At 34.8% G+C, this 25,402-nt stretch overlaps 3 protein-coding genes across 14 annotated transcripts; 1 reads left to right on the top strand and 2 right to left on the bottom strand.

Moving 5' to 3' along the window:
• Positions 1 to 845: 845 nt before the first annotated feature.
• Positions 846 to 1,852, top strand: LOC116165391. Its single transcript, XM_031479807.1, has 4 exons — positions 846 to 1,170; positions 1,221 to 1,408; positions 1,457 to 1,507; positions 1,554 to 1,852. Exons 1-4 carry the CDS (start codon positions 984 to 986, stop codon positions 1,635 to 1,637), a joined length of 510 nt encoding a protein of 169 aa, XP_031335667.1. The 5' UTR covers positions 846 to 983; the 3' UTR covers positions 1,638 to 1,852.
• A 1,697-nt stretch (positions 1,853 to 3,549) lies between these two features.
• Positions 3,550 to 10,441, bottom strand: LOC116165390 (protein MEMO1-like). Its single transcript, XM_031479806.1, has 7 exons — positions 10,092 to 10,441; positions 9,908 to 9,989; positions 9,678 to 9,859; positions 9,513 to 9,624; positions 6,858 to 7,077; positions 6,704 to 6,808; positions 3,550 to 6,656 (listed from the first exon to the last, which is right to left on the bottom strand). The coding sequence occupies exons 1-7, from the start codon at positions 10,138 to 10,140 to the stop codon at positions 6,519 to 6,521; spliced, it is 888 nt and encodes a 295-aa protein (XP_031335666.1). The 5' UTR covers positions 10,141 to 10,441; the 3' UTR covers positions 3,550 to 6,518.
• A 3,865-nt stretch (positions 10,442 to 14,306) lies between these two features.
• Positions 14,307 to 24,291, bottom strand: LOC116165387 (battenin-like). 12 transcript variants are annotated; one of them, XM_031479795.1, is made up of 12 exons: positions 19,906 to 20,202; positions 19,611 to 19,794; positions 19,478 to 19,546; positions 18,929 to 19,058; positions 15,905 to 16,094; positions 15,712 to 15,857; positions 15,502 to 15,660; positions 15,307 to 15,444; positions 15,093 to 15,258; positions 14,888 to 15,037; positions 14,590 to 14,730; positions 14,307 to 14,538 (listed from the first exon to the last, which is right to left on the bottom strand). In XM_031479795.1, the coding sequence occupies exons 5-12, from the start codon at positions 16,055 to 16,057 to the stop codon at positions 14,398 to 14,400; spliced, it is 1,194 nt and encodes a 397-aa protein (XP_031335655.1). In that variant the 5' UTR covers positions 16,058 to 16,094; positions 18,929 to 19,058; positions 19,478 to 19,546; positions 19,611 to 19,794; positions 19,906 to 20,202; the 3' UTR covers positions 14,307 to 14,397. The 12 variants fall into 12 exon arrangements, with proteins under 12 accessions (XP_031335655.1, XP_031335659.1, XP_031335653.1 ...); XM_031479799.1 differs by lacking the exons at positions 19,478 to 19,546; positions 19,611 to 19,794; positions 19,906 to 20,202 and adding exons at positions 23,175 to 23,296; positions 24,112 to 24,290; XM_031479793.1 differs by lacking the exon at positions 18,929 to 19,058.
• Between the last annotated feature and the right edge of the window lie 1,111 nt (positions 24,292 to 25,402).

The following is a 25,402-nucleotide window of genomic DNA, read 5'->3' as shown; positions in this document are numbered from 1 at the left end:
GTTACAGTTTCTCGTAACACTTTCTCTACTTTCAATCGTATTTGAACTTTAAAACGAAATTTAACCACAACCGCTCAAATCACTGCAAAACAAACACAAAACTTAACTTTTTTGACCAAAATTTACCATTTTTAAGTTCCCTACGTTTACGCGTACCAAACTACCTACGTTTTTTGAATTGGAAAATGCAATGGGAAAAAATTCGCGCCATCATCAGTGCAACGGTTGTGAACGAATCAAATTACTCGAAATCAAAACCCATAAAAAACTTCGACGGGAATGTTAATGAACTTCTTTCTAATCTAATCTTTCATCAAATATAATAATTTGCATATTAGCGTCGCACTCTCAACAGTTACATCTCTTCGGCAACCAAAATTGTGACGGGGTGATAGGTACCACTTTCAAAAATTTAGTAATTTTCATAATTTTGACCACAAAATTGTTCTGTTTTGTTGCTAGTTTTTTAATTGCTATTACATTTAATGTCATATCTATTAATTCCCATTAAATAGAAAAAATAAAATTAACAAAAGAAAGCTTTTCTTGCGGTTTTTCTGGAACAAAAATCAACAAAAAAAGTTTGACTATCCCGTCCATGTGGCAACCGTAATTGAAACAGAATTGCACAATGCCTAATTTCTTTTTGCAAGCTCTTGCGCGTTGTATTGTGATGTGTAAGTGTGATAAGCAAACACAAGGAGTAAAAAAACTGCAACAGATCATAGAAACATTGCAGAAGAAAAGGTATACAATGAAACAGTAAAAAGCAAGAAACAAATGGTGACATAAGAGTACCATCGACTTTATAACCAGCCTGTTTTTGCGAAGGTTGAGTTGGTAACGTTGACAACATCAAATGACAAATTATAACCTCCATTTTTAAAAGGGTGTGTTTATGTTTATAATGTTTTAGTTTAATCTTTAAATTATTTTCAAAGTCTTTGTTGTTTTAAACCCGAAGAATAAAAGCGCACATAAAAATGGCGATCCTTGCTTCGTGTTGGTCGCCTTGTTTGTGGACGGACAGCTTGAAGTCGGGATGTAACGCGATTGCCTTCTATACAGTGGCATTTTCCTTCGTTCTGATGGCGTTCACTGTATTTGATATGACAGGAGGAGACTCAACACAGTTGTACAATCCGTTGTTTGAGGCCGATGTCCGATTTTGTAAGCAGCCGTGTGACTCACCCGCCTTCTTTGACCTTTTGTTGTTGTAGCGATGCAAGTAGTTGGAGGACTTCTAATCGTGTATTTTATCGCATTAATTGCATCGGCAGCTTTATTAGTGGTTGGTGTTAAAAGGATAAATCGAGGAATGATGATACCCTGGCTTGTAGGCTTTGGACTAGCGATTATATTTCAGCTTGTATTTGGACTGTGGCTGCTCGGAGGATATTATATTTATGTAAGTGGCAAAGATTTCCTACCACCGATTTTATCTAGTCTGTTTTAGCTTGATACAGTTTTTTACACATTGGTCGATTGGTTGTGGATGGCGTACAATGTGAGTTTCAATTGGCATTCGCAAATAATTTACCTACATCTTTCAGATCTATTGTTGGATTGTCGTGTTGTCCCAATACCAAATTTACGCCGAAATGGCATCGCCTAACATCGAGTTACTCTGGCCATAAACGTAATACATTTACAGTGTAATTCCATCCATATTCCGTCCATTTTTGTATAATTGATTGTTATTGTAAATGAAATAGTTTTTATTCATTATACTTGACTGTTTGACATTAGTCAGCAAATGAAGCTACATATCTTAAGATTAGATTTACAATGTATTAATTTTTTTATATGTATTTTTTCTAACTTTGATAAAGTTGATTTGTATTAGTCACAATTTCTTGATCTTGACTAGGGTTACCATAATGACCATGTTGAATTTTATCTACTTAAGTAAAGACTAACTCTGTTGCAACTGACGAATTGTGAATTCATTATGTTATCTGGGTATGGTCAACTGCTTAATCATAAATGAAATAAGCTTAAGAGATTAAGTGGTTCAATGATAATTTAATTGTGAATGGAATTCGCGAATATAGTAAAGAATTGAGCTTGTTATTTCAAATGAATTATTTTTGATTTCAATTCAATTCTCATATGAATTGGTAAAGTTTTGTCTACAAGTTACATAAGCAGGACATTTTTGTAAATGTGCATTATCAATCAAACTAGTTGCTCATTGAACAATTTTTTATTAAAAACCACACACTACACAAATATTAAGCAAATATGCAACATTTCTCAACAAACTTGGTATCCATTTACTAAGAATTGAGGCCATTTTTACACCTTTTGTGAAAATACAACTCATTCCTACTATGAAGGCTTAATCACAGAGGCCTGTCTTCCCGTCAAATTTGGAACTCGTGGAATAATGACATTAAATTTAATTATATCTAAGGAAATAAATACATCTCTAAAACAGTATAATCGAATTCATGCATGCATAACTTATACTGCGGATAAATAAACACAAATCGTTTATAAATTGATACTACAAAATGGACTAATGTTCGTTTGCTTCTTGTGAAGAATGGGATGTCCTGATTACAGAATATCTGCTACGGATTTGTAAGCAAGTTTAACCAGTTTCTTGTCTCCCTTGGGAGAATGTGTCCGCTTTTCTAAAACTACTCCAAAGAATCTTCTGTTAGTATTTGTCTCAAGTTTCTTGTCGAACTTCTCGTATTGGTTTGACTTTACTTTCAATTGCAATTCAAAATGTGATCCTAATAGGTGTGGGAAAGTGCGAAAGAGATTATAATATATATTTTAATTGCATACCAAGACTCTAGATCTGATAATGTAATGCCAAGACCTAGTTTTATTATTTTCAGAACATCGAGTATGACGAGTTGCCTATATACTAGGGTGCATATTCAATAAAACAGTAGTATATTTTGAAACCTATGGACGCGATTTCATTTAAAATTATGCAAATAAGTAATAGAGAGTTGCTGTGATATGAAAATATAAATTTTTAGTATTCATTACATTAAACAATTGTAAATGAATAAACAATGACGAAACGTTGATGATGTACACAGCAATCAGTGTTTTGTAATTTTTTTATCTTGGACTGTCAATGAGTAACCACTCTTTGATGTAACATCTTAGGCCGGTAGGCCATTGAATAAAAAAATAAGGTAGGCCCCAAATTTTGTAAAATATATCGTTCTGACATCTGTCGTGAATTTAGTGAACTGAATGGTACTTGTTGCCAATAAATGCAGGGCACTTAATCATTAATATCGTATTTGCACACGTCGCCACCCTTATAGAAAACTGCACCTAACGGTAATAATTTGCTGCACTTAAGTGACTTCGATCAGCAAACTAACGTTAGATGTCAGAACGATATATTTTTTAAAATTTCAGGGCCCATGGTATAATAAAAAGGGCCCACAATAAAAAAAACAGACTGCATATAATTCTATACGGAGATGGGCTCATCAGTTACTAGATGTCCGCAGTTTATACATTAATAATACATTTTTGGGTCAGCATAGGTGTGATATAAATGAAACTATAATAATAAAATTTTATTTTGTGTATTTCAAGTCTTTGGACAATATTATAAAATTCACATTCACAATTAGTGCTTTAAATTTATAAAGACAGTCTTCAGACTTATTTGTAGACCTATTCAATTATTGTTAATCATTAGATAAGACTCACAGACACAGTTTAGTTTGAAAGGCGTATTTAAAATTAGGATAAAATTACAGTAGATACAACCCCAACAAAAGTAAAAACAATATTAGTATATTTACATTATACAAAATTAACTAAATGAATCTGTGAGCTATCCCATACATTGTGACACTTAATTTTTACGGACTGGTTCGTATTAATTCTATTTGCGTAACGTTAATTGGCATGAAACAATACACAAAATAATAGATAAATTCAAACACAAGTTATGTCTAGGTTATAAGTAAACTGGTAGTTGCATAAATGGATGTTAGGCACTATAAAATCATTTTGTTATCCAGCACGTTAATATGAATATCAAAATGTTAGTTGCAAAAACTATCACAGTGGCGTATACTATCTAAACTATTACTATAAAAACATTAACAATGCCACAATTTGATATTCTGCTGTTAGTTTCTATTGATGTAATTAAAAATATCTCTACATCCACTAGTTTACTTAAGACCATACATTTAGTTACGTATTAGTATTACTGAACAAAAATTGATGCAGTCTCTCCATTTAATACAATTTGTTTGTCATAAAGTCTCTGATGAAATTGAGAGGAAAATAATGGATGGCTGCATCGTTAAACTTCGTCTCAAGGTAAAGCGTTCATTCAAAGACGATAATCCCATTATCACACAAACAAAAATTGACCGACAGGATACCTTTGTAAATTTAAAGGTAGAGAGAGATCCCCTAATGGAGAAATGCTGTATTGTCAACCCAGTCTACTTTCATATCTTCAATTACACTAATTGCTTATTATCGTGTATGTCATTATGAATTAAGAGATCTCATTGAATGAACGCTGAACTGTGACAGACTATACATATTTAAAGGCTGCTTCAAAGATTGCATAACCTGAGCCATTGTAAAACTTGAAATAATAGCACGAAAGCAACACTATAACAATGATATGTTAGAAAATGCAACCTAAACCAATATGGAAACAAAACTTAAATTTGTGGTGTAAACCACAATTACTCTAGACGCACACAAAACGAATTAAATGTCATATTATTGCACAATTTCACAACAACGTCGGAATATTGCAATAAATATCAATACTGAAGATAATTTGCCAAACTTTGCGAAATTTGACAGATAATTCATCTATGCGCACAATTTTCGTACACTAACAAACCACACTTACTACATTATAAAAAACTTTGGTTCAGACTGCCACTTAACTAAATTTTTTATGAATTTGCCATCCTTAAGGCACTTGTGACTTAAATATGACCAGATCAAGATTGAAAGAACATTTGACACAAAGTACAAAACTGCCACAGCCGTCATCATTCAATGGAAAGGGGCCGCCAACAATTGGGGGAAATACCACACTAGTCTTTACCAGTATACAGAACAAAATTGTATTAAAAGATCTAATTCATTCCTAACAAAATACATAGTGGTCCTTCACTAATAATTTTATATCTATAGATTTTTATCTCACCCACGCTGAGAGAAAAATAAATTAAAATGTTCATATTCATTGGTAAGTAATAATTCCACGTTTTATTATTGAATGCCCTTGTTGATGGTGATGGTTTCATATTTGGTTTTCCCATAAATTATAACTGACAGTCTTTTGTTATTAAGGCATACCTTTTAAAATGAATAATTAGGGATCTTTATTAAAACAGAATATAAAACCATCTGCATTACATCAATAAGAACTGATCAAAAACAGAAATACTTCAACCCTGTATCCCCCTTCATGCTTAATATTGTTGCCAGACCCTGTATATTTCAGATATTTAATTACTAAAAAAATGTGATAAGGTTTCTTCAGGGTTGGGTCAGCAGAATGCATGACCTACTTTACACAATCTTCTACATGTGCAGTACTGTCATGAGTTTTTTTTACACATTTACCAAATTTAGAAATTGGCAAATTACTCAAGAATTCATTAAACTAATCTTGAGTTTGTAACAGAATTTTATTTACTAGAACAACATAATTAAACTTCAAATGACAAGTGACAACCATATCATATCCTTACACTAAGGACAAAAATCGAGAAAATTACACATTACAACATACGTATGTACGTAAAAAGGTTTGTAGAGGTATAACCACAATCAGGTAAATTTGGTAGTTGTGTATTTAAAGCATGAAAATAACAAATCCAAATTTCGAAAAATCCCTACGGTAATGCTTGGTCCAACACATAAGTCCATGTGAGAGTTACGTGACAAGAAATGTGGAATAATAATAATACCCGATTACCTCAATCCTAAGTTGTGTCGACAAAGAAATTACAAATGTTACACAACAGTACAACTGCAGTATTTTCGATAAATACATCTCAGTAGCAAATGAGAGTGAAAAAGTGCACATTTCAAGGGGATTTTCGACTATTCTACACAGTATTCTAAGTTTTGTATGTCCTATATGTAATGACTCAACCCTGTTTTCCTTAATTAGCTGAGTAAGAATACTGTAAGAGACCGCTTCCATTCCCTTCTCTTACCGTCACAAATATTAAAACACTAGTTACGATTGCTATCACTCTCACAGCATATTGTGAGCCGACACATTCTGTTTGTAAAAAAAGAGGTAGGTAATAAAAAAATTAGTTACAAAGTTGATTGAGAAATTAAATAGCACAACACTTTCTCCGACAATTGAAGAAAAAAATTAATCGTATCCTCTAATTTACTCCCATAACCATAACAACTAAACCTACATAATTGAAGGCAGTCTGTACCGTCAAGTACAAAATTAAAAAAAGGATTATAAATTGAAAAATAATTTCGTATTGGCGTACACTCACGAAATCAATTAAGGCCTCAATTTATTCAAAAACTAAAGCAGCAGATGCGTAACTGACTGATGAATCGTTCACATTTCTACACTGACTTGATTGTGCGTACTTCAAAAACTTTAAATTAGCACTTATGGTACTGTCATTTCGCAGAAGTTCTTGCACCGCCTAAATTTAAACATATCAGCTTAGGTTAAGCAGCAAAAGTTACCCACCTGCAATAAAATACCAATAGGATGTCTTCCGCATATGGTATTTCCGTACTTCTTTAAATAATTTGTAAATTCGGTTGGATTTAGATTTTCGATAATACTCATACCCTGCAGACACACGGTATAATATATACACTTAAAAAACCGATATACCTACAGCTCTATCCAATGCTTCAATAGATTGATAAATATTTCCACAAGACCTATCATAATAAGTGTAACGAAACCGTTGCCCCCAATGACAAAAGTCTGAAGATATCACAAATAGGTTCTGTGGATCTGCCAAATATGATGAAAGCAGTCTTCCGTAAAAGGCTTCCTTTTCGGGACTAAGCGATCCGACTAGTATTGGCACTATCGTAAATTGATTTTTGTAGCTAGAATAGATGACCTATAGCAGTTACTATATTAATTTTAAGGGCTTACGTGGGAAAAGTAGTCCCATCAGCTCACTACTACATTAATTACTCCTCAAGCCTTAAAAATTGTGACTAATTGAAATAAACCCTAAACCTACACCGTTATGGAATCAATCACCAAATGATGTTCTCATTTACAATTGCCAACAAGTTTTGAAGATTAATTTAGTCTTAAAGAATGGCTACAGTTTACCTATACTTCCCAGTTAATGAGGTTAATGATCGGATCAGCATCTACTTAAGCAGTTAGAACGATATAACACATGCTTCTGGTAGAACATAGTCTTGTTTAAATTCATATCTGAAACTATATAAGAATATTTAGGTAGCACATACACTTATTAGCTTTCATTATCAAAAACTTCGCACCAACTTTAAGGCAACCTTCCATCATTATACTACAGCCTGTTCATGAAGGCTGTCTCTAAAGGTTGAGTGGTGAAAAAACCGCCCATGAAAGTTCAATTCTGCTTAAGCATCTTTCACACAGATAAAAGATCAACATTAAGAGAGGCTATACATGCTTTCTGTATTAGAAAAGATGCTGAGACAAGTATAATAGCCAAAGGGAAGACTGTTGTGCTTGGTAACATTTACTTCCACATCAGAAAACAACATGGTGGCCATCTTTATTTTCCATGGCTGTTCAATTAACAATGTGCAATTAATTACATTTCTTTATGGGACTACAGCTACATTCGTTGCTGAAGCTGTCAGCATGACAGTGAGCTGTCAACCCTTAATTGTGAGATAAATTGGCGAACTCATTATTTCGGAAATTTAAACCACCAATTATTATAGGCTTTAAATTTTGGTTGGTCCAAACAGGCATCTGATTCGACTTGTGATAAATTACCATAGAAAGTAGCGATAAGTTTTTAGGTCCATTTTAGCATAGAAATTAGATCTTTTTTTCTAAGAAACGTGGGTTGGACATTAACTTATGATTGCTCCAGAATGGTTCCTAAGTTGGAACTCGCCAACTGGGTTCTGACTTGGTCTACCAAATACTGATTGTGTCGGACAGGATCGACCGGATACTGACTGGACTGGATCTGTCGGATACTGGGTGGGCCAGGTCTATTAGATACTGGATGGGCTGGGCTTGTATAATTTGGATTTTATCCACTTCTGTATAGAGGATGTAGCATATGTCTGTAAAAAAAATGGGCTTTAAAAAGGAACAAAATAAACCAAACCAAATAAATTACGGATCTAAAATGTTTCGCTTGGGTGCCACGACTACAAAACTTTCTCACTGATAAACCAAAGTGTGAAAAAAAATAAGGAATCTAATAAGTTTTGAAATAACTCCTACTAAAATCCTAATTGTACATTCGAATTGGATGTTATAGACGACTGTTTATTTTATAGATACAGGAACACAATTCCTGTCATTATGGGAACAAAAGTTGAGAGAATTGCATGCAATCTGAAAGCACATTAGAATATCACCCTGTCACAAAGTAATAGTCTGGCAGAGTGCAACCTTAAATCAGTGAAGTGGAACGGATGTTCAACAGGCTGTTACGAACACGTTTGGATTTAATGACGGAAATTCCAAAATTTAAAACCGGGGAAGACTAGACTACAAGAAATTGAACCCCAAGTTGACAGTGATCTTCACAGATTCATTCAAAGCTACAAAAGATATGAGAAAAAATGTTCACTCATCCTTTTACATCCAGAATGAACCTGAATCTATACAAATTAACTTACATAACGTAAAATCATGTTTTGCAAATAATACTAAACAATGTCCTCAAAGTATAGTGTCCAAGGTGCAACCTTGTGGCACACCACCGGTATCAAGATTTTATCGCTCACTTCTTCCTCATTGAGAATTTCCCGCAATTTTAAAGGCCAGTGCAACGTAAATATTCTTATACAGCCTTACCACACATTTTTATTGATGGTATGATTTTCTTTATAATACTCACACACATCATCTTCATTAAAGCTCTTACCTTTTTATTACTCAGTTGTAGTTTATGAAGACATGTTAGTTACTAAATTATTATGTATAAAGTATCTTTCCATTATCAAACATATTGTTAGTACACAAGGCTTTAATGTCAGTTCATTAAGAAAATCTTCAAGACAACATTTTTGTACACCTCTACAAATTTATAAATGCTACCAAACCAAATAGGTGCAACAATACGAAGCAGATAGTAGAGTCATTCGACACATTGGCAAAAGAGATCCGTCAGCAAAATTGACATTTCTGTAAGAAACTACTGATCACATTGTTTGCACGAACACCCTGTATTCAAACGTCTGTGGCACCGCTGTTAGAATGATTTGAAAAGGTTAGAGCTTTAATGAAACTACTTAAACCATTCTTGTGAATGAATACCTATCGATTCTATTGAATCATTATTTCTACTTACGTCTCCATAATTTTAGCTATATAAGGTAAGTGCATTTCTATACTGTGTTCATTTTCGTCCGTATCTAAGTCCATCCATTCAAATTGCCCTGACATTTCTAAATCGGCGTTCACTAAAGTTGCACTAATGTGAAATGAGTCGTCCAAATATTATGAACATTAATACCTTGCATATCTACATGAAGATCACTTAATGGGGTCTTGTATTTTTGTGTACTGGACAAAGCGCATCCGGATAATCTTACATGGTGCGAAGGTCCCAAAATGAATATTCTTCTAACGACGACAGGACTGATTTGTCTATAGGCATGTCCTGCACAAGCACCACAATATTGATACCCGGCATGTCTGAAACGCATCTCAAATGAGATTTATTTAGTAAAGTAAAACGCTTACGGAGCGATTATTGCACGTGCAGGACCGTGCCGCAAATCTGCTTGGTGTAACCAGTATTCTAATTGGCGAGAGAGCTCCGGACCTACGCAAGATTGAAAACTTGTAAATCACAAACAAAGGTTAATGACACATGTCATTAAACAAAGAACATAAGGAACAGCTGGTTCATTGAGAAATGACTTACCAGAATCTGTATACCAACTTCCTGCATGAGTAGCTCTACGAACTGGCATCTTGTATTTTTAATTACACTACTTATTATTACACTAATATGTCCAAAATAAACAAAACTGACAATATACTACTATTATAAAAAGACAAATTTCTATTGCTGTTTTTAACAATTGGTGCTATTTGGTTTGTAACTTCACTATACATGTGGTAAAGTAGAACCCTCTTTAAGCATTTTTATCCATAACTAACCCAAAGCACACCTTTCAAATAAAATGAAGCCTAAATTGTGCAAACTTAATTAATTGAAGGTTATTAAGGAAATTAGTCATTTATATATCACTTTAAGGTTATGTAGGTTCAGTTCGGGGGAGGCCATTGTTCTCAAACGTCATAAGCAGTGGCGTCCTTAAGATTTTAAAAGGGTAGGAGGTGGGGTTAACTTAAAATAATATCATTGATTATACAATAACGATAATCAATGATAATATTTAATATGTTGTACATGGAATTAAGCTAATCAACCTCTAGTTAGACCATTGTGTAGTAATGCATATACAGTTTTTAAAATAAGGCACAATCACATAATTATCCTGACTATGAAAAAATTGTAAATTTGGCTTTTAGGATGTCGATGTCTTGATAGTTTAGTTGCTTATGCTTAAATGATTTAATTAATATTACTAGCTCACTAGACCAATTAACATTGCCGTAACGTGTACTGACATAACATTAAGATTGATTAAAATGAGATATTAACATAATTTCGGCCACATCCAAAAATCATCACAGAACAATGTTTGTTTGGCAAGATAAAGTAATCGTTAGGGGTATGTCATGTTCGTGTAACATTACAAGATAACTAGGATATAGCAGGGATAAATGATTAGGTACTAAATAAGTATACACACAATGGTTATTGTTTATTTTACAAACGAAACATATAGTCTAGGCGATAGAGACTGTAAAATTGGCAAACTGGACATTTTGAGGTGGAAAAGAAAATGGTGGAATATGTTCAGTTAGGGGTCAAAAACAACATATTAAAAATCCCACCCTCCAGACTCTGTGCTAAACGCTCCAGTCACCCCACCATCCCCCAAAAACCGTGTTTTCGCTCTTTTTGGCTGATATCTCGCCATCTATGGGGTCTATATGAAATATAAAATGAAAATATTTCTCGGGAAATTTCATACAAGGTAGATACTAAGAAGTTAGCCTAGGTGTACCTCTTAACCTCTTAGCCTAGGAAATTCATAAAAGCGGCGAAAATCATCAATTTTCGTGGCTTTTTGCAAATATATCGCGACCTTTAGGGCTAGATGAAATATTTTTAGCTGAAAATGCTCCTCGTGAAATTTTTTACAAGGTAGATACTCAGAAGTTAGCCTAGGTGTACCTCTTAGCCTAGAAAATTCATAAAAGGAGGCGAAAATCATCATTTTCGTGTTTTTTTTGCGGTTTTTTGCAAAAATATCGCGACCGTCAGGGCTAGATGAAATATGTTTAGCTGAAAATGCTCTTCGTGCAATTTCATACGAGATAGGTAACTGAAGAGTTGGCGTAAAGTCACCTTTCACCTTCAACTTTCATGTGTGAGGAAATATTCATTGTAAAACAAAGTATTTCTATGTACCATTTATTCACGTAAAAACAGTATTTTCATATTAAAATATTCACACATTCATTTATACCTCAACGTAATCATTACCCTTATACTTATCCAAATCAATTCGTACTTTTTCGATCAGACTTCTCAATCAAAAGTTATAGACTAGAAACCAATTTGAAAAAAAATTCAAAGGGCTGTAACTTTTGAACTAGTAGCCCAATCTTGGAACTGTTTGAAATTATGGATTCTACAGGCCACATTCTATAAGAAAATTTTTTTCCGGGTCGATCTGAGACAATTTTTTTTCGGGGCTCAAAAAAAGGCAGTGTATAACCTTCCTTTTTTACCAAAAATCGACTACACCAAAATTTCTCGGGAAAACACTTTTTCTTATTAATTTGGGTGCGTAGAATCCAAAACAATTCGTACTTTTTCGATTAGACTTCTCAATCAAAAGTTATAGACTAGATGCAGATTCCACTTCTTCAGGCTCTTCGACGTCCTCTAGTGGTAGTGGGTCGTCTGAGATTACCGACTCGTAGTTCTCGTCTTCCGCTTTACCTGATGCATGGGTACCCTGAAGAGACGACGTGGCATTTAGGCACGATGCTCCATGACACTGGACGCAGAGTTCATTACACTTCAGACCTACAACAAGAAGCATATTATGTCAAAAAAATGTTTATAAATATGTATACGATTATAATATTCTCTCGTGTGTCCTAAGTGTCCGGTAGAGAAGGTTTACCTGATTTCCTGCAACTGTTTCAGAAAATCAGGTAAACCTTCTCTACCCGACACTTAGGAGTTAGGACACACGAGAGAGACATAATATTTCTTGTTTTAGGTCTGAAGAACGAATTCTGCGTCCAGTGTCATGGAACATCGTGCCTAAATGGGACGTCGTCGTTTCAGGGTGCCCATGCAGGTAAAGCGGAAGGCGAGGAGAACTACGAGTCGGTCATTTCAGACCACCCACTAGCACTAGAGAACGTCGTAGAGCCTGAAGAAGTGGAATCTGCAGAGAATAATGATTACGTTGAGGTATAAATGAATGTGTGAATATTTTAATATGAAAATATTGTTTTTACGTGAATAAATGGTACATAGAAATAGTTTGTTTTACAATGAATATTTTCCTCACACATGAAAGTTGAAGGTGAAAGGTGACTTTACGCCAACTCTTCAGTTACATATCTCGTATGACATTGCACGAAGAGCATTTTCAGCTAAACATATTTCATCTAGCCCTGAAGGTCGCGATATATTTGCAAAAAACCGCAAAAAAACACGAAAATTGATGATTTTCGCCTCCTTTTATGAATTTTCTAGGCTAAGAGGTACACCTAGGCTAACTTCTGGGTATCTACCTTGCATGAAATTTCCCGAGAAATATTTTCAGCTAAAAATATTTCATATAGACCTCATAGGTCGCGAGATATCAGCCAAAAAGAGCGAAAACACGGTTTTTGGGGGATGGTGGGGTGGCTGGAGCCTTTAGCACAGGGTCTGGAGGGTGGGATTTTTAATATGTTGTTTCTGACACCTAACTGAACATATTCCACCATTTTTTTTTCCACCTCAAAATGTCCAGTTAGATGTCTTTATCGCCTAGACTAATAGTGCTAATAAAATAAGAAAATAACGATAAATATAAATACCTACCTTCTTCTTCTTTATATATCAATTTCTTCTGTACGTGTATTAGTGACTGAACTCCTGCTAAACGACTGGGCAAACTTTTATACAAAAATTATTCTTGTTACTGTAACCCTGTGTTAGAGGTTGCAACCCCCACAAATTGTTAAATGGAGCGATATTACTGTATCACATGAAAAAAATAAACACAATAGGTACCTTTTTTCTATATTTGTTTTATAATAATAATAAATTACACTCTTTCCCTCGTCTAACTCGAGAACGAAAAGAGACAGCGATTTCAAACCTTCGCCGATCGGTTTCTACGAGTTCAAAGATCAGTGCGCTATTGAATATGAGCCGGATTAAAAGTTTGGTTTCCGAATGCGGGCTGAGTAGAAAAAAGTCTCCTACTGAAAATCTTATACCTACTATTCTTCTTCGTATCTTGTTATTAATTTTAGAGACAAGTGTACTGTATATATTCATGTAATCACAGCAGCGCAATTTTTCTGACTTCTGTCAGTTCTTCAAAATGCAGTGGCTTCGTTTTCAAAAAAAATTTCACCCCCTCTTTCATTCCTAACAATCTAATGTCTAAGGGTTGTAAATCAGTGACTGGGTTGGGTATTTTATTCGAGTATGAATAATAATTTTTTCATACTGTCTACTGCACAACGATACCGCTCTACATATTTATTAGGAGAAGTTAAGCTAGATGTACCCAGAATAAAAAGAAGACATGACGTTTACGGTTTACTCATTACATTGAAGTGTATTTTTCACTGTTACTTATTTGAAATTATTAAAAGGGCCCAGAACGAGAGGGATAATAATAAATAAATCTGTAGATACTGATCCCCATGACGTTGAATGGAAACTGGATAAATGCTCCTTCTGTAAGGGATTAATTTGAAGGCAAAACAAAGAAGGAAAATAGGTGGAAGGGAAAGGTGTTGAAGCCTCAATTGTAGCACCTTTTAACGGTTCAAAAATGTATTACCGCGCATGATGTACATGTTTTATACAATTCTACTATTTGGATCTATTTACATAAGTACATACAGTACTAAGTAGACAGTCGTTGAGGTTTTGGTAGCGAACATATGCTATTGTGAGCAGATATAGCGATAATGCCGGCTAATGTAATTCCAACGGCATCCGCAAAACTGGTAGCACCTAACGAAAACTGCTTGTGTTCTTCTGGTGTCTAAAAACAAATCATACATTACAGGGCACTTATTCACATACTTCTAAATACTTCATTCGAAATTTTGTAGAAGGTGTTAACGTATGCTGCTCCCCCTAGCAATCCTTCCCAAAAAGTTAAGGCTAATACGATCCAAAAGCTGGGGATGTAATAAAATATGGCTTCCGTTGTGAAAAAAGCCACATTAATGAGCTGAAACAATTGAACCGCTTAAAACACATCTCATCATTTTTTTCCTGTTTTGCATCATATCCAATTGTCATGATTCTTTAAATTGAATTTGTGACAGTGATCGCCGAATACTGGGAAAATGTTTTCCTATTTAAAAAGTGCTTCTTCTTGTACTTACTTGAAAGACTGACATCAACCAAATTTTCCGAATGTGAAAAATATTAACAGATGATCTGGAAATAAATACGCCAATTTGATAATCAACTTGTAACCATCTATACTGTTCAGCTTTGTTAAGGAAGATGCCTTCGAAATTGATAAGTTCATACTAAAAATGATTAATGCTAAGTAGCTACTTGGTTTTCAAACAAGTACCTACGCACCATTCCTTGATTTATAAAATATTCAAATAAGTAGACTAGTCCAATAGGGATCATGAACTTGAATAACGATGGAAGTATTCGTACTTTTTCTTTAAATGGGAGTTCTTGTAAGGTATTTGTATCTCCTACGGCAATAACCTGCGGCCTAGGCAAAATTATCCAAAATCTGAAAACAGTCAACTTTGAAAAAGGGTAATTGAAGATATCGACTTACGATATTGCCATTGTAACAGGTACTACTAGCATTATGAGTAGGGTGGTTCGGATGCCCAACGCATTCAGTGTGGCATACGATAGCGCTCCAGCTATTCCAGCTCCGCCTGTTCCTGAAGACCAAGTTGAAATGACGTCTCTAAATTCAAGATGAATTCATCCGTGTGCCACATCTAATGCAGCTTCACCTACTTACTTGTCATAGAACGAGCTATATTGCAACAAAGAAGCTTCACCCAGTCCCGAACAAAGCGCCGTAAAAACTACTCCCGTAATGGACATCCATTGGGTTTCACTAAACGCTACCAATATAAATCCCATGGAAGCAACCATCACGCAAATCAGTACTCGTATACTATAATATCGATAGCTTAAATTCATTTAACGATGAGTAATAGAGACTTACTGAATAAAGAAAGGTAAAAAAGGAGCGATAATTTTAATCAATAGAGAAGGTAAGATATCGGCCAATAAAATTGCTCCTGTTGAAATGTAGTTGCAATCTCTATCAGTGTTGCCTCCGTTTAATGTAGATGTAGAGTTGCGCTCTGTCTAAAATATTGAATGTTGATATAGGATCATAATTTGTAATATCTTACCTGCTGGTGCAAGATGTCATTGGCAGCGGAGAGCATGACGACGTATCCATAATTATTGCAAAGTCCCAAAATCCAATACGCCACCAATGATCTCCAGTAGTCTTTCTTATTGGATTGTAAAGCATTTACTTTAACTTGAACCGAAGGTTCCATGGCTAGATTTTGCTTTTGAACTAGCGATAATTCCACTCTGAAATTCAAAATGATTCATTTAGTCACTTTTACAAGACGCAACAGGATTTTATGTCATAGAAGAACAGAAGGATGGTTTAAGAGCCTTAGTGAAATGCAGTTAGGTACTATGAAATTAAAGTAATTGTCAGTATTCTGAGGCAACTCTTCACCCATATTATTAAACTTTGTACAAATCAGGAATGTCAACGTTACCCTTGAATTGTGATCACTCAAGTCCAGTTGTGTAATTCAGAGGATTATGAAGATTGAATTTAAAACAATGTCACAAGGATAACTCTTTAATGATGGATCTTATATCATTCAAACACAATAGCTATGTTTTTATGTGCCTTATACGGGTTGATATCAATATGCACAAACCATTTAGCCTGCCAAAGGAGAGGTAGTGGACATCTAACATTTGTTGAAGTATGTCTAAATTTATACCAAGTGGATATCAAACGTCAACGGTCAACTCTGCGAATAATCAACAAAAGTCGTTCAAACGTCAAATTATATCCAATAGATTTTAAACGGAATCTTCTATGGCAAAATAGTGTTAGGTATGCTTAATGAACGCATACACCATTCTGTCGTTAAATATAGCAATCGTCCACGTGTCAATTAGAAAGACAGATTTTCACATAAAGACTTTGCGACTACATATTCCTATAGCGCGTTCGCACCTCCAGATGCAGTATGGTGCTTATGGACATACAGTACATGCTTGCCAAACGTGTCAATGACAGCACAAGGAGATTATGTTTTGTTTTAATACTTCAATTTAATCATAATGTCAATTTGACATCACTGCGGTCAGAAACAAGGATAGTATTATCGAAGAATGACGCAAACTAGTAAGAGAGGCAATTAGTCCATAAGACCCCATACTGCATCTGGAGATGCGAACGCGCTATAGACATATTCCAATTTAATTTATACTGGGTAGAAGCACATTACAATATAGAAAACGCACATCACAACTAAATAACTTGTAAGAAACACCATAGTCGCACCTATAGAAACCGTAGTTCAATTAAGAAAAAAAAAACTTTATAATAATTGCATTTGGACCACTACAAAAGTTACAACCCCTGCAGTTGAGGATTGCTATGCATGTAAGTGTCAAATTACTAAAAAAAAGACTTAAATTTAAAACGAGAATGAAATTTAATTTTAGAGGGCAGTTTCGGGGTTGCTTATAGAATCATTTAAACATAATCGATCAAAGAAACAAAAAGATTTGGTGCATTGCAAAAGTTACAACTCCCGTAATCGACGATTGCAATGCATGTAAGTGTGAAATTTCTAGAAAATTGCGTAAGTTTAAAACCAGAATGAAATTTACTTTTAGAGAGCAGTTTCGGGGTTGCTTATAGATCATTTAAACATAATCGATCAAAGAAACAAAAATATTTGGTGCATTGCAAAAGTTACAACCCCCGTAATCGACGATGGCTATGCATGTAAGTGTGAACTTTCTAAAAAATTACGTAAGATTAAAACGAGGATGAAATTTACTTTTAGAGGGCAGTTTCGGGGTTGCTTATAGATCATTTACACATAATCGATCAAAGAAACAAAAATATTTGGTGCATTGCAAAAGTTACAACCCCCGTAATCGACGATGGCTATGCATGTAAGTGTGAAATTTCTAGAAAATTACGTAGGTTTAAAACGAGAATGAAATTTACTTTTAGAGGGCAGTTTCGGGGTTGCTTATAGATCATTTAAACATAATCGATCAAAGAAACAAAAATATTTGGTGCATTGCAAAAGTTACAACCCCCGTAATCGACGATGGCTATGCATGTAAGTGTGAAATTTCTAGAAAATTACGTAGGTTTAAAACGAGAATGAAATTTAATTTTAGAGGGCACTTTCGGGGTTGCTTATAGATCATTTAAACATAATCGATCAAAGAAACAAAAATATTTGGTGCATTGCAAAAGTTACAACCCCCGTAATCGACGATTGCTATGCATGTAAGTGTGAAATTTCTAGAAAATTGCGTAAGTTTAAAACCAGAATGAAATTTACTTTTAGAGGGCAGTTTCGGGGTTGCTTATAGATCATTTAAACATAATCGATCAAAGAAACATAAATATTTGGTGCATTGCAAAAGTTACAACCCCCGTAATCGACGATTGCTATGCATGTAGGTGTGAATTTTCTAGAAAATCAGATAAGTTTAAAATGCGAATGAAATTTACTTTTAGAGGGTAGTTTCGGGGTTGCTTATAGATCATTTTAACATAATCGATCAAAGAAACAAAAATATTTGGTGCATTGCAAAAGTTACAACCCCCGTAATCGACGATTGCTATGCATGTAAGGGTGAAATTTCTAGAAAATTACGTAAGATTAAAACCCGGATGAAATTTCATTTTATAGGGCAGTTTCGGGATTGCTTGTAGATCATTTAAACATAATCAATCAAAGAAACAAAAACATTTGGACCACTACAAAAGTAACAACCCCTGCAGTCGAGGATTGCAAGACATGTAATTGTGAAATTTTTAGCAAATTATGTATTCTTAAAACGAGAATGAAATTCATTTCTAGAGGGCAGTTTCACGCCAGAGCATGGGTTGTGACTGTAAACTAATCCAGTCTGAATGTGCTTCCTGGACATGTTTCAAGAATGCATGATTAACTTCGATAACATTATGTACCTAATTGATATTATACGAGTATACTATACTAATCACATAGTACAATATTTCCTATTCAAAAATGTGCTATTGCTAACGTTTTACTCATCCATCCCTGCGTGAGTGTGAGCGTTATTTCAGCATTTAGATAAACCTGTACGCAATAGCATATTTATTTATTTAAACAATAACTCACCACCAGTCTCTGGTCTTTATTTCTGCCGTTACATTGATGGAGATTGGAAAACGACACAATATTGAATGCACCGACACCTCTATGGATAAGTTGAAAGGTTCACTTCATACGAAAACTGGCCAAAACGACACTGGAAACCAAAGATCTAATTATAGTCCTCTATATAAAGCAAAGTACTCGTTGCAGCGAATCCACAGTATAAGCGAATCTATGACCAAGGCCACCTGGTGAAGCTTATTGGAAATTTCTTACCCCCAAACGGGCATGACGGTATGTGTGTCAAATGATTGTGCAATCACAATCTATATCTTAAACTTGAATTACTTATTGTTGTTCTGATTTAGATCGCATAAAGTGAACTGACGTTCGATAATAGAGCACTACGTAGCTATCGGTTTTTATTGTACTAACTTTTTTAGTTTTGAAACCACAAGTAATATTCATGTTCCGTTTAAATTTGATAACAGAGCTCGTATAAATGTCTATTAAACGTAACACCAATGGTGGGTGGTTAACAAACTGGGTCCAATACTCCAATGATAAAGTTACCTTTTCATTATTTTGAAGTTGTAATCAATTTTGTACGAACAGTATCTCCCGAGAGGAAGTTTGCTATACCTATAAATAATTAACCATTTTTTTTATTTTTGAAGAAAATGCAATTCGTTATAAAAAGTCTTACTTGTTCCGAAACTGTAAATCCAATCAACATTTCGATGGTTTTCTTCAAATGTAATTGAAATCCTTGCATTTTAAAGAAATACTAAAAGGTTGCATTTGGAGTACGGATAGTGTGAACCTCATCTCGGGGCATACTGTATATTATGGTGCCCAAATTGAATTGTCTTAATCCTACTGATATTAATCTGAAATTCGTCATTATAATAAAACCGTTTTCATTTCGACGGTTAACCGTAATTACACACATATGTGTAAATGTGATAATTACAGCAGTATGAAATAATAGGCATACATACCTACATTCCTTATTAATAAATCAACGAGCCTTCCGAATTCTCGACAACGGATGGCAGTGATTAATACTTTATTATCGATAAATAAATAGGTACGGGATGAAGAGTTAAAAATAGAAACTTGTCCCTAATTTTTCAGAAACCTCTCAATCCCGGGACGCACAATAAATAATTCGTTTCGAATTCCTATGTCATTACGTAGAAAAAAATTTTTTAAATCCCCGTTTTAGAGCTTCGCAATCGGGCACTGTAAAGAAACGACAACAACGCGCCATTACTTTGACATAAATACGAATACTGATAGCGCTTATCGCGTACGTGGGATTTTAAACAAAACTACAGTGGATATTTTCCTAATTAAGTAAAAGGGGGGGGGGGGGGGTGTTGCGTAAAAATACTAGTTGCAATATACATTATAATAACGGTATAATAAGTACAACGTCAATGCCCAAATAATGTAGCGATAAAAATGTGTTTTAATCTTTTAATACGGGTTACCCTATATGTTGGGAAATAAGTCTGAGATTAGTTAATTCATTAATTGTACATTGCTCCGTCAAGGTGAGACTTAAAGTCGTAAAGATAAGGGTATTAGAAACTTTCTTTAAAAAAATTCCTCTACATATACTGATTACAGAGACGTGGAACACAAGTAAACGTCTTTGGTGAAATTTCTAACTATATTTCTTTCCGATTTTATCAATTTTTCAAAATCTCTCATTTTTGCCTCTCCGTCTACCCCTTAAAGAATGCAACTCATTGTAGAGAACCGTTTTTCTTTTGATTGTACATAACTAAAATTACCCGCACCCTATTGCAATAAAAGGAACTACAGCACCACCTTGCTCTCAAGTTACCTTGAACGCCGAATTTTTTGGAGCCAGTTACACAACTGAAATGTGGTTTAATTACAAAACGTAAAACCGTGAATGTGGGGCAAATTCAGGGGAAAAAAATTTCAAAGGAAAATACGTACAACGCAATTTAGATCCAAGGAACCCAAATCTGTCAGTGGTGGTATGATCTGTAAGTTAAAATGACTTGTAAAAGAGCATAAGTAGAAGCTTTTTCCCTCAAAAAGGGGAACTATACAAAAAATTTTGAAAACCCAAAAGTACATGTTAAATGATGTAACTGTAACGCAATTTGTTCTCCCCTTACAGTATTTAAATTTATTCTCTTAACTTATTGCTCTTTTTGCAACGTTGGATTCATATGGTCCCGCTAAAACGGGCTCACTTCATTGAAGAGTTGTGTGGTTCTCGATTATAACGTGTTTTCTATTGTTACCTAAAAATACTGGTTGTTAAACGACCTGCCTCGCAATTCTGTATAATGAACATTGCTTGCGGTAATGCATGGGAGGTCTTTACAAGTGAATCAATAATAGAAAAATTAACTATCAGTAATGATGATCAAACAATTAAATATTGTAATGACTGAATTAAACACGAGCACATGTAGGTAAGTAAAAGCTTTATTCAATACAAAAACCAAAAATTATATACCTACATTTATCATTACGATGTAATTTTCATAAGCTGGCGAGTGTCGATGGTATCGTTCGTTTAAAAAATTGAGTCCAACATATATTTGTATTACCCAATTTATTCCACCAATTCACCGTCGACATTTTTGCGTTTATTGGACCCGAAATGTCAAACTTCAATTAAAATTTTGTCAATAGAAGCTATTGAAGTTGATTAAACTAATCTAATGCTTTGATATGGTTCATTTAAATTTTAAAAAGATACATTGGGAAATTGTATGCATGTATTCTCTTAAAAAAGAATCTCTCTGTATGTGGTATGCTTTGTAAATGTTTTATGCGATGGTAGGGCCATAAGAATTTTAAGTGATGGACTTTTACACATTACATTTCATTATTTTGTATTGACTCATGTTTATTAATCATCCGTTCATCTAGCATCTATTCTGTTTTACCAGTGACAACTGCAACTATCGAACTCTTAACTTTTAAGTTTTCAGAAAACTTAAAATATATCTTGTAGAACTACGCCCTAGGAAAGATCCAATATGATAGCACTAACACAATCTTTGTCGGTTGTAGGAAGCTTAGAGAACTTTCATTCATAGTCTAAGGTATTAGGTATAGGAAGATTCGCCCCGTCTTTGATATAAATGCAGATGGTAGCCTGTGCCAAATTGATGAATTTAGAGATGCACAACCAAAAGTAACCAGTGAAATTCATACAAATTTGCCCAAAGAGAAAACATCCGTTCGCTATAATTGCCTAAAACAGCTAATTGGACAGTTAATAAATTTAACTAGAGGTTAGGGTTACACACTGTTTAATATCCATTGGGCTTATAGGGTGCATACTGCATACAATAAACACAAATGCATTTTCAGTACTTTTACGTTTGATCAGGACTATGCGATAACCCGCTGAAGAAAATTTGCTTTCGGGATAGCTTCCCCTAAGGAAACTTGATCCAGAATATATTTAATAGAACAAATTTTCCGAAGACAAATCTTCCGGGGTCGAATGCCGGGGCGGATCTTCCAGTGGCGAATTTTCGCAAGCGAGTTTTCCGGAACAAATTTACCGCACACGAACTATGTCAAATAAAATGAATGGCAACGTCAACACTTTTTGTAGGGGAGAGCCTAGGTGACTCGAAATGTCAAACTGGGCCTAATTTTTAATACTACGAGTCTATTGGGTTTGCATTAATAATCAAAACCATCTCATTAAAATAATAGGTGTCAGTTTGGAGAGAAGTCAAATGGCAACGACACCGTGGATTGTTTAGAAGTATTAAGATCATCATAACATTAATTCAAGTGGGAGATACTCCAGGATCCGCCATATAGCCCAGACGTTTTTGTAGCCATGAAGAATCACTTGAAAGGTCGCCGTTTCATATCGGACACAGGACGAGATCTGTGATTGGATCGCCTCACGCACCCGAGGGAATTCTGGGAGCAAGGCATTCTTGGTTTTGTGCTGCAGTGGAATAATACTCTACAAATTGAGGGGCCTATTAACTTTTAAATGCACCAGTAAGGGAGAGTCGGGTTTCATTTAACTGCGCCTAGTACAACAGCGTTATTTTAAATGAAGAATCGGCTGTTACTTATTTAGGGAAACGGAAGATGGCGAACCATACGATAGAAGTGTTAGCGAAATGTTCCAGAAAAGGAGCCGCGATAGGAATGGGGAATTCAGACAAATGGTCCGGCCAAACATTCCGTTCTGTGCGTAAAGGAAATTTATTTTTTCATTACATTAGGTATACATACTTACAGTGTAATACGGCTGCGTGCAAAATTTTGCAGTTGTGGGTACCCAACGGCCAACCACCAACAAAATTGTAGACATCGATGTTTTGGAGTTGATACTCATTCTAAGTAGACAGTTTGAAGAAGCTAGGAGAGATATCAAATGAATTTTTACAGTCTTCCCTAGATCATTATTAGTAGAAGATATGGATTCAGGATTTATTTGATGCGTTCTTTAATATAAGAGCAGTACATAGATAGGATTTAGGAGTTACTGAATGTTGACATTTTGGTAGGTACTTTTTTCAATAAAATAGTAGACCACTGTTTTTGTATTACTAGGTACTCATTACCATTGTTCTCACGCTACACCTACTACAATCTATGAGGTAACGGTACGCGAAAGTGGCACCAAATAATACTCGTGTCTATTAAAATAATATGTGCAAGAACGTTTACTTTTTCAAAAATGCGCCACTAAACTAAACTGATCAAAACCTTTATTCAATGTCGGGGAAGTCCGAACAGCTTGTTTATTAAAACACGAAGCTTGCGTTTTTCAACAAAACATTCAAGGTATTTTGTGGTATCTACCCGCTGATTGTATGGGTATCACTGCGAGAATCGTTTAAAATCAAGAAAAAAACATTGGGTTTGTCAACTGGCATAAAACAATTTATACTCCATTAGAGTAACCGTTGACCCCAAAATGCAAATAAAGTTTTTAGCTGGCTTTCGCTCGATAAGTGAAAGTACTTACCAAGGCAAAAATATAAAGAAAATACACCCATCAGTAATTAAACTCAACGCTTCACGACAAAAAGGTACCTACATAGCTATTTTAAAGTAACCATATTGAATATTAGTATCTGGTAGGTATTACCATTGAATAATACATTGAATACAGATTTATTATTCAATGGTATTACGTAAAGGTGTAATATTCATTTAATAATACTTACTATTTAATAATCACCTCTGTAACTACAGGTGCGCACAAACAGCGAACAAAAACGTTTTATTCACTTGCGTTTGAGGCTACTGTCAATATCTCCTTGAAATCGAGATATCTCTAAACGCCAATGTACTAATAAAATGGTTAGAGTAACTTTAATTCTCGGCATTTCGTTTAATTAAACCATGCCACTATAAACTAATTACTAATTTTTGTTTACATTTGTGCGACCGATCAAAGTCGAGCAGCAGTCGAACATTTCCTACCAATGTAAACGTCTACCACAGGTGACGTTTGTATTTACCTGTATAATTCAAGGTATTCATGTATGAGCAATCCAAACGTGTATAATTCCCCCAATTGAAGAACTTATACTATGTACATGCGGAAAAACAAATTTCGTGGAATGCTAATTGTAGAGGATACACACCTATGGAAAACTTCAAAAAGATCATGGAAAAATTAATAGCACTATTGTTGTGAAAATGCTTCTACATCAGTGTGAAACATGGTCACTATAGTGCCGTTGTCAAGAACCGTTCTCTTACCTACTTGCCCCTTAAAAATCAATTTGGACTACTCCCGCGAAAGGGTTTTTTATTTCTCTGCGAAAATGGAATTTACACTTTACACAGGGAGTCCTTGGAATATCCCCCTTTATCTGGGAGTAAGTATCATATATATGGCAATCCCAGGGGGTGGCCCTATATAGAACGTGGTCTTGTCCTTTCAACTATGTTTAATTGTTTGAATGGTTCCTTACCAAAATACAAAATGTAAATCTACCCGATTCAACATACTACCTAGAAATTACACTTGCTCTCATTGCTCGGGTCCGTGGGGCCGAACACCCCAAAGTTTGGAAAACAAACCCCTGCGGGGTTTATATTATATTATATTATATATGAAAGATTCTCCCCTAAGCTCCAAAATGTTGAATGAAATGAGTTTGTAGATCTTCTCAAGGAAGCAATTACAAAAACCATTAAAATATTTCAGTCTTCACCCTTATTTTAACTCTGAAGAACAGAAAACTGATGCTATATTCAATGACACTTTGACTACTACAAGAGAAAATGTTAACCAACGAAGTAAGAAGAGTGAATCTCCGCATCCACAATATTCACTACCGGAAAATGTCCTAAGGTCTTTGGATTGGCCATACCAAGCATGGTAACCTTCAAGATAAATTTGACTCCGTGGAAACATTCACCCTTCATGGAAAATTCATTTAATTACAAGCGAACTTATTAGTTTTTTCCCGGTAATCTCCGGTATATTCGACCCAGGAAGGTTAG

The sequence above is a fragment of the Photinus pyralis genome, unplaced genomic scaffold, assembly GCF_008802855.1.
Source record: "Photinus pyralis isolate 1611_PpyrPB1 unplaced genomic scaffold, Ppyr1.3 Ppyr1.4_LG3a, whole genome shotgun sequence".
NCBI lineage: Eukaryota > Metazoa > Arthropoda > Insecta > Coleoptera > Lampyridae > Photinus > Photinus pyralis.
The sequence above is the reverse complement of the archived record's forward strand: the minus strand, read 5'-3'. Positions and strand labels throughout refer to the sequence as shown.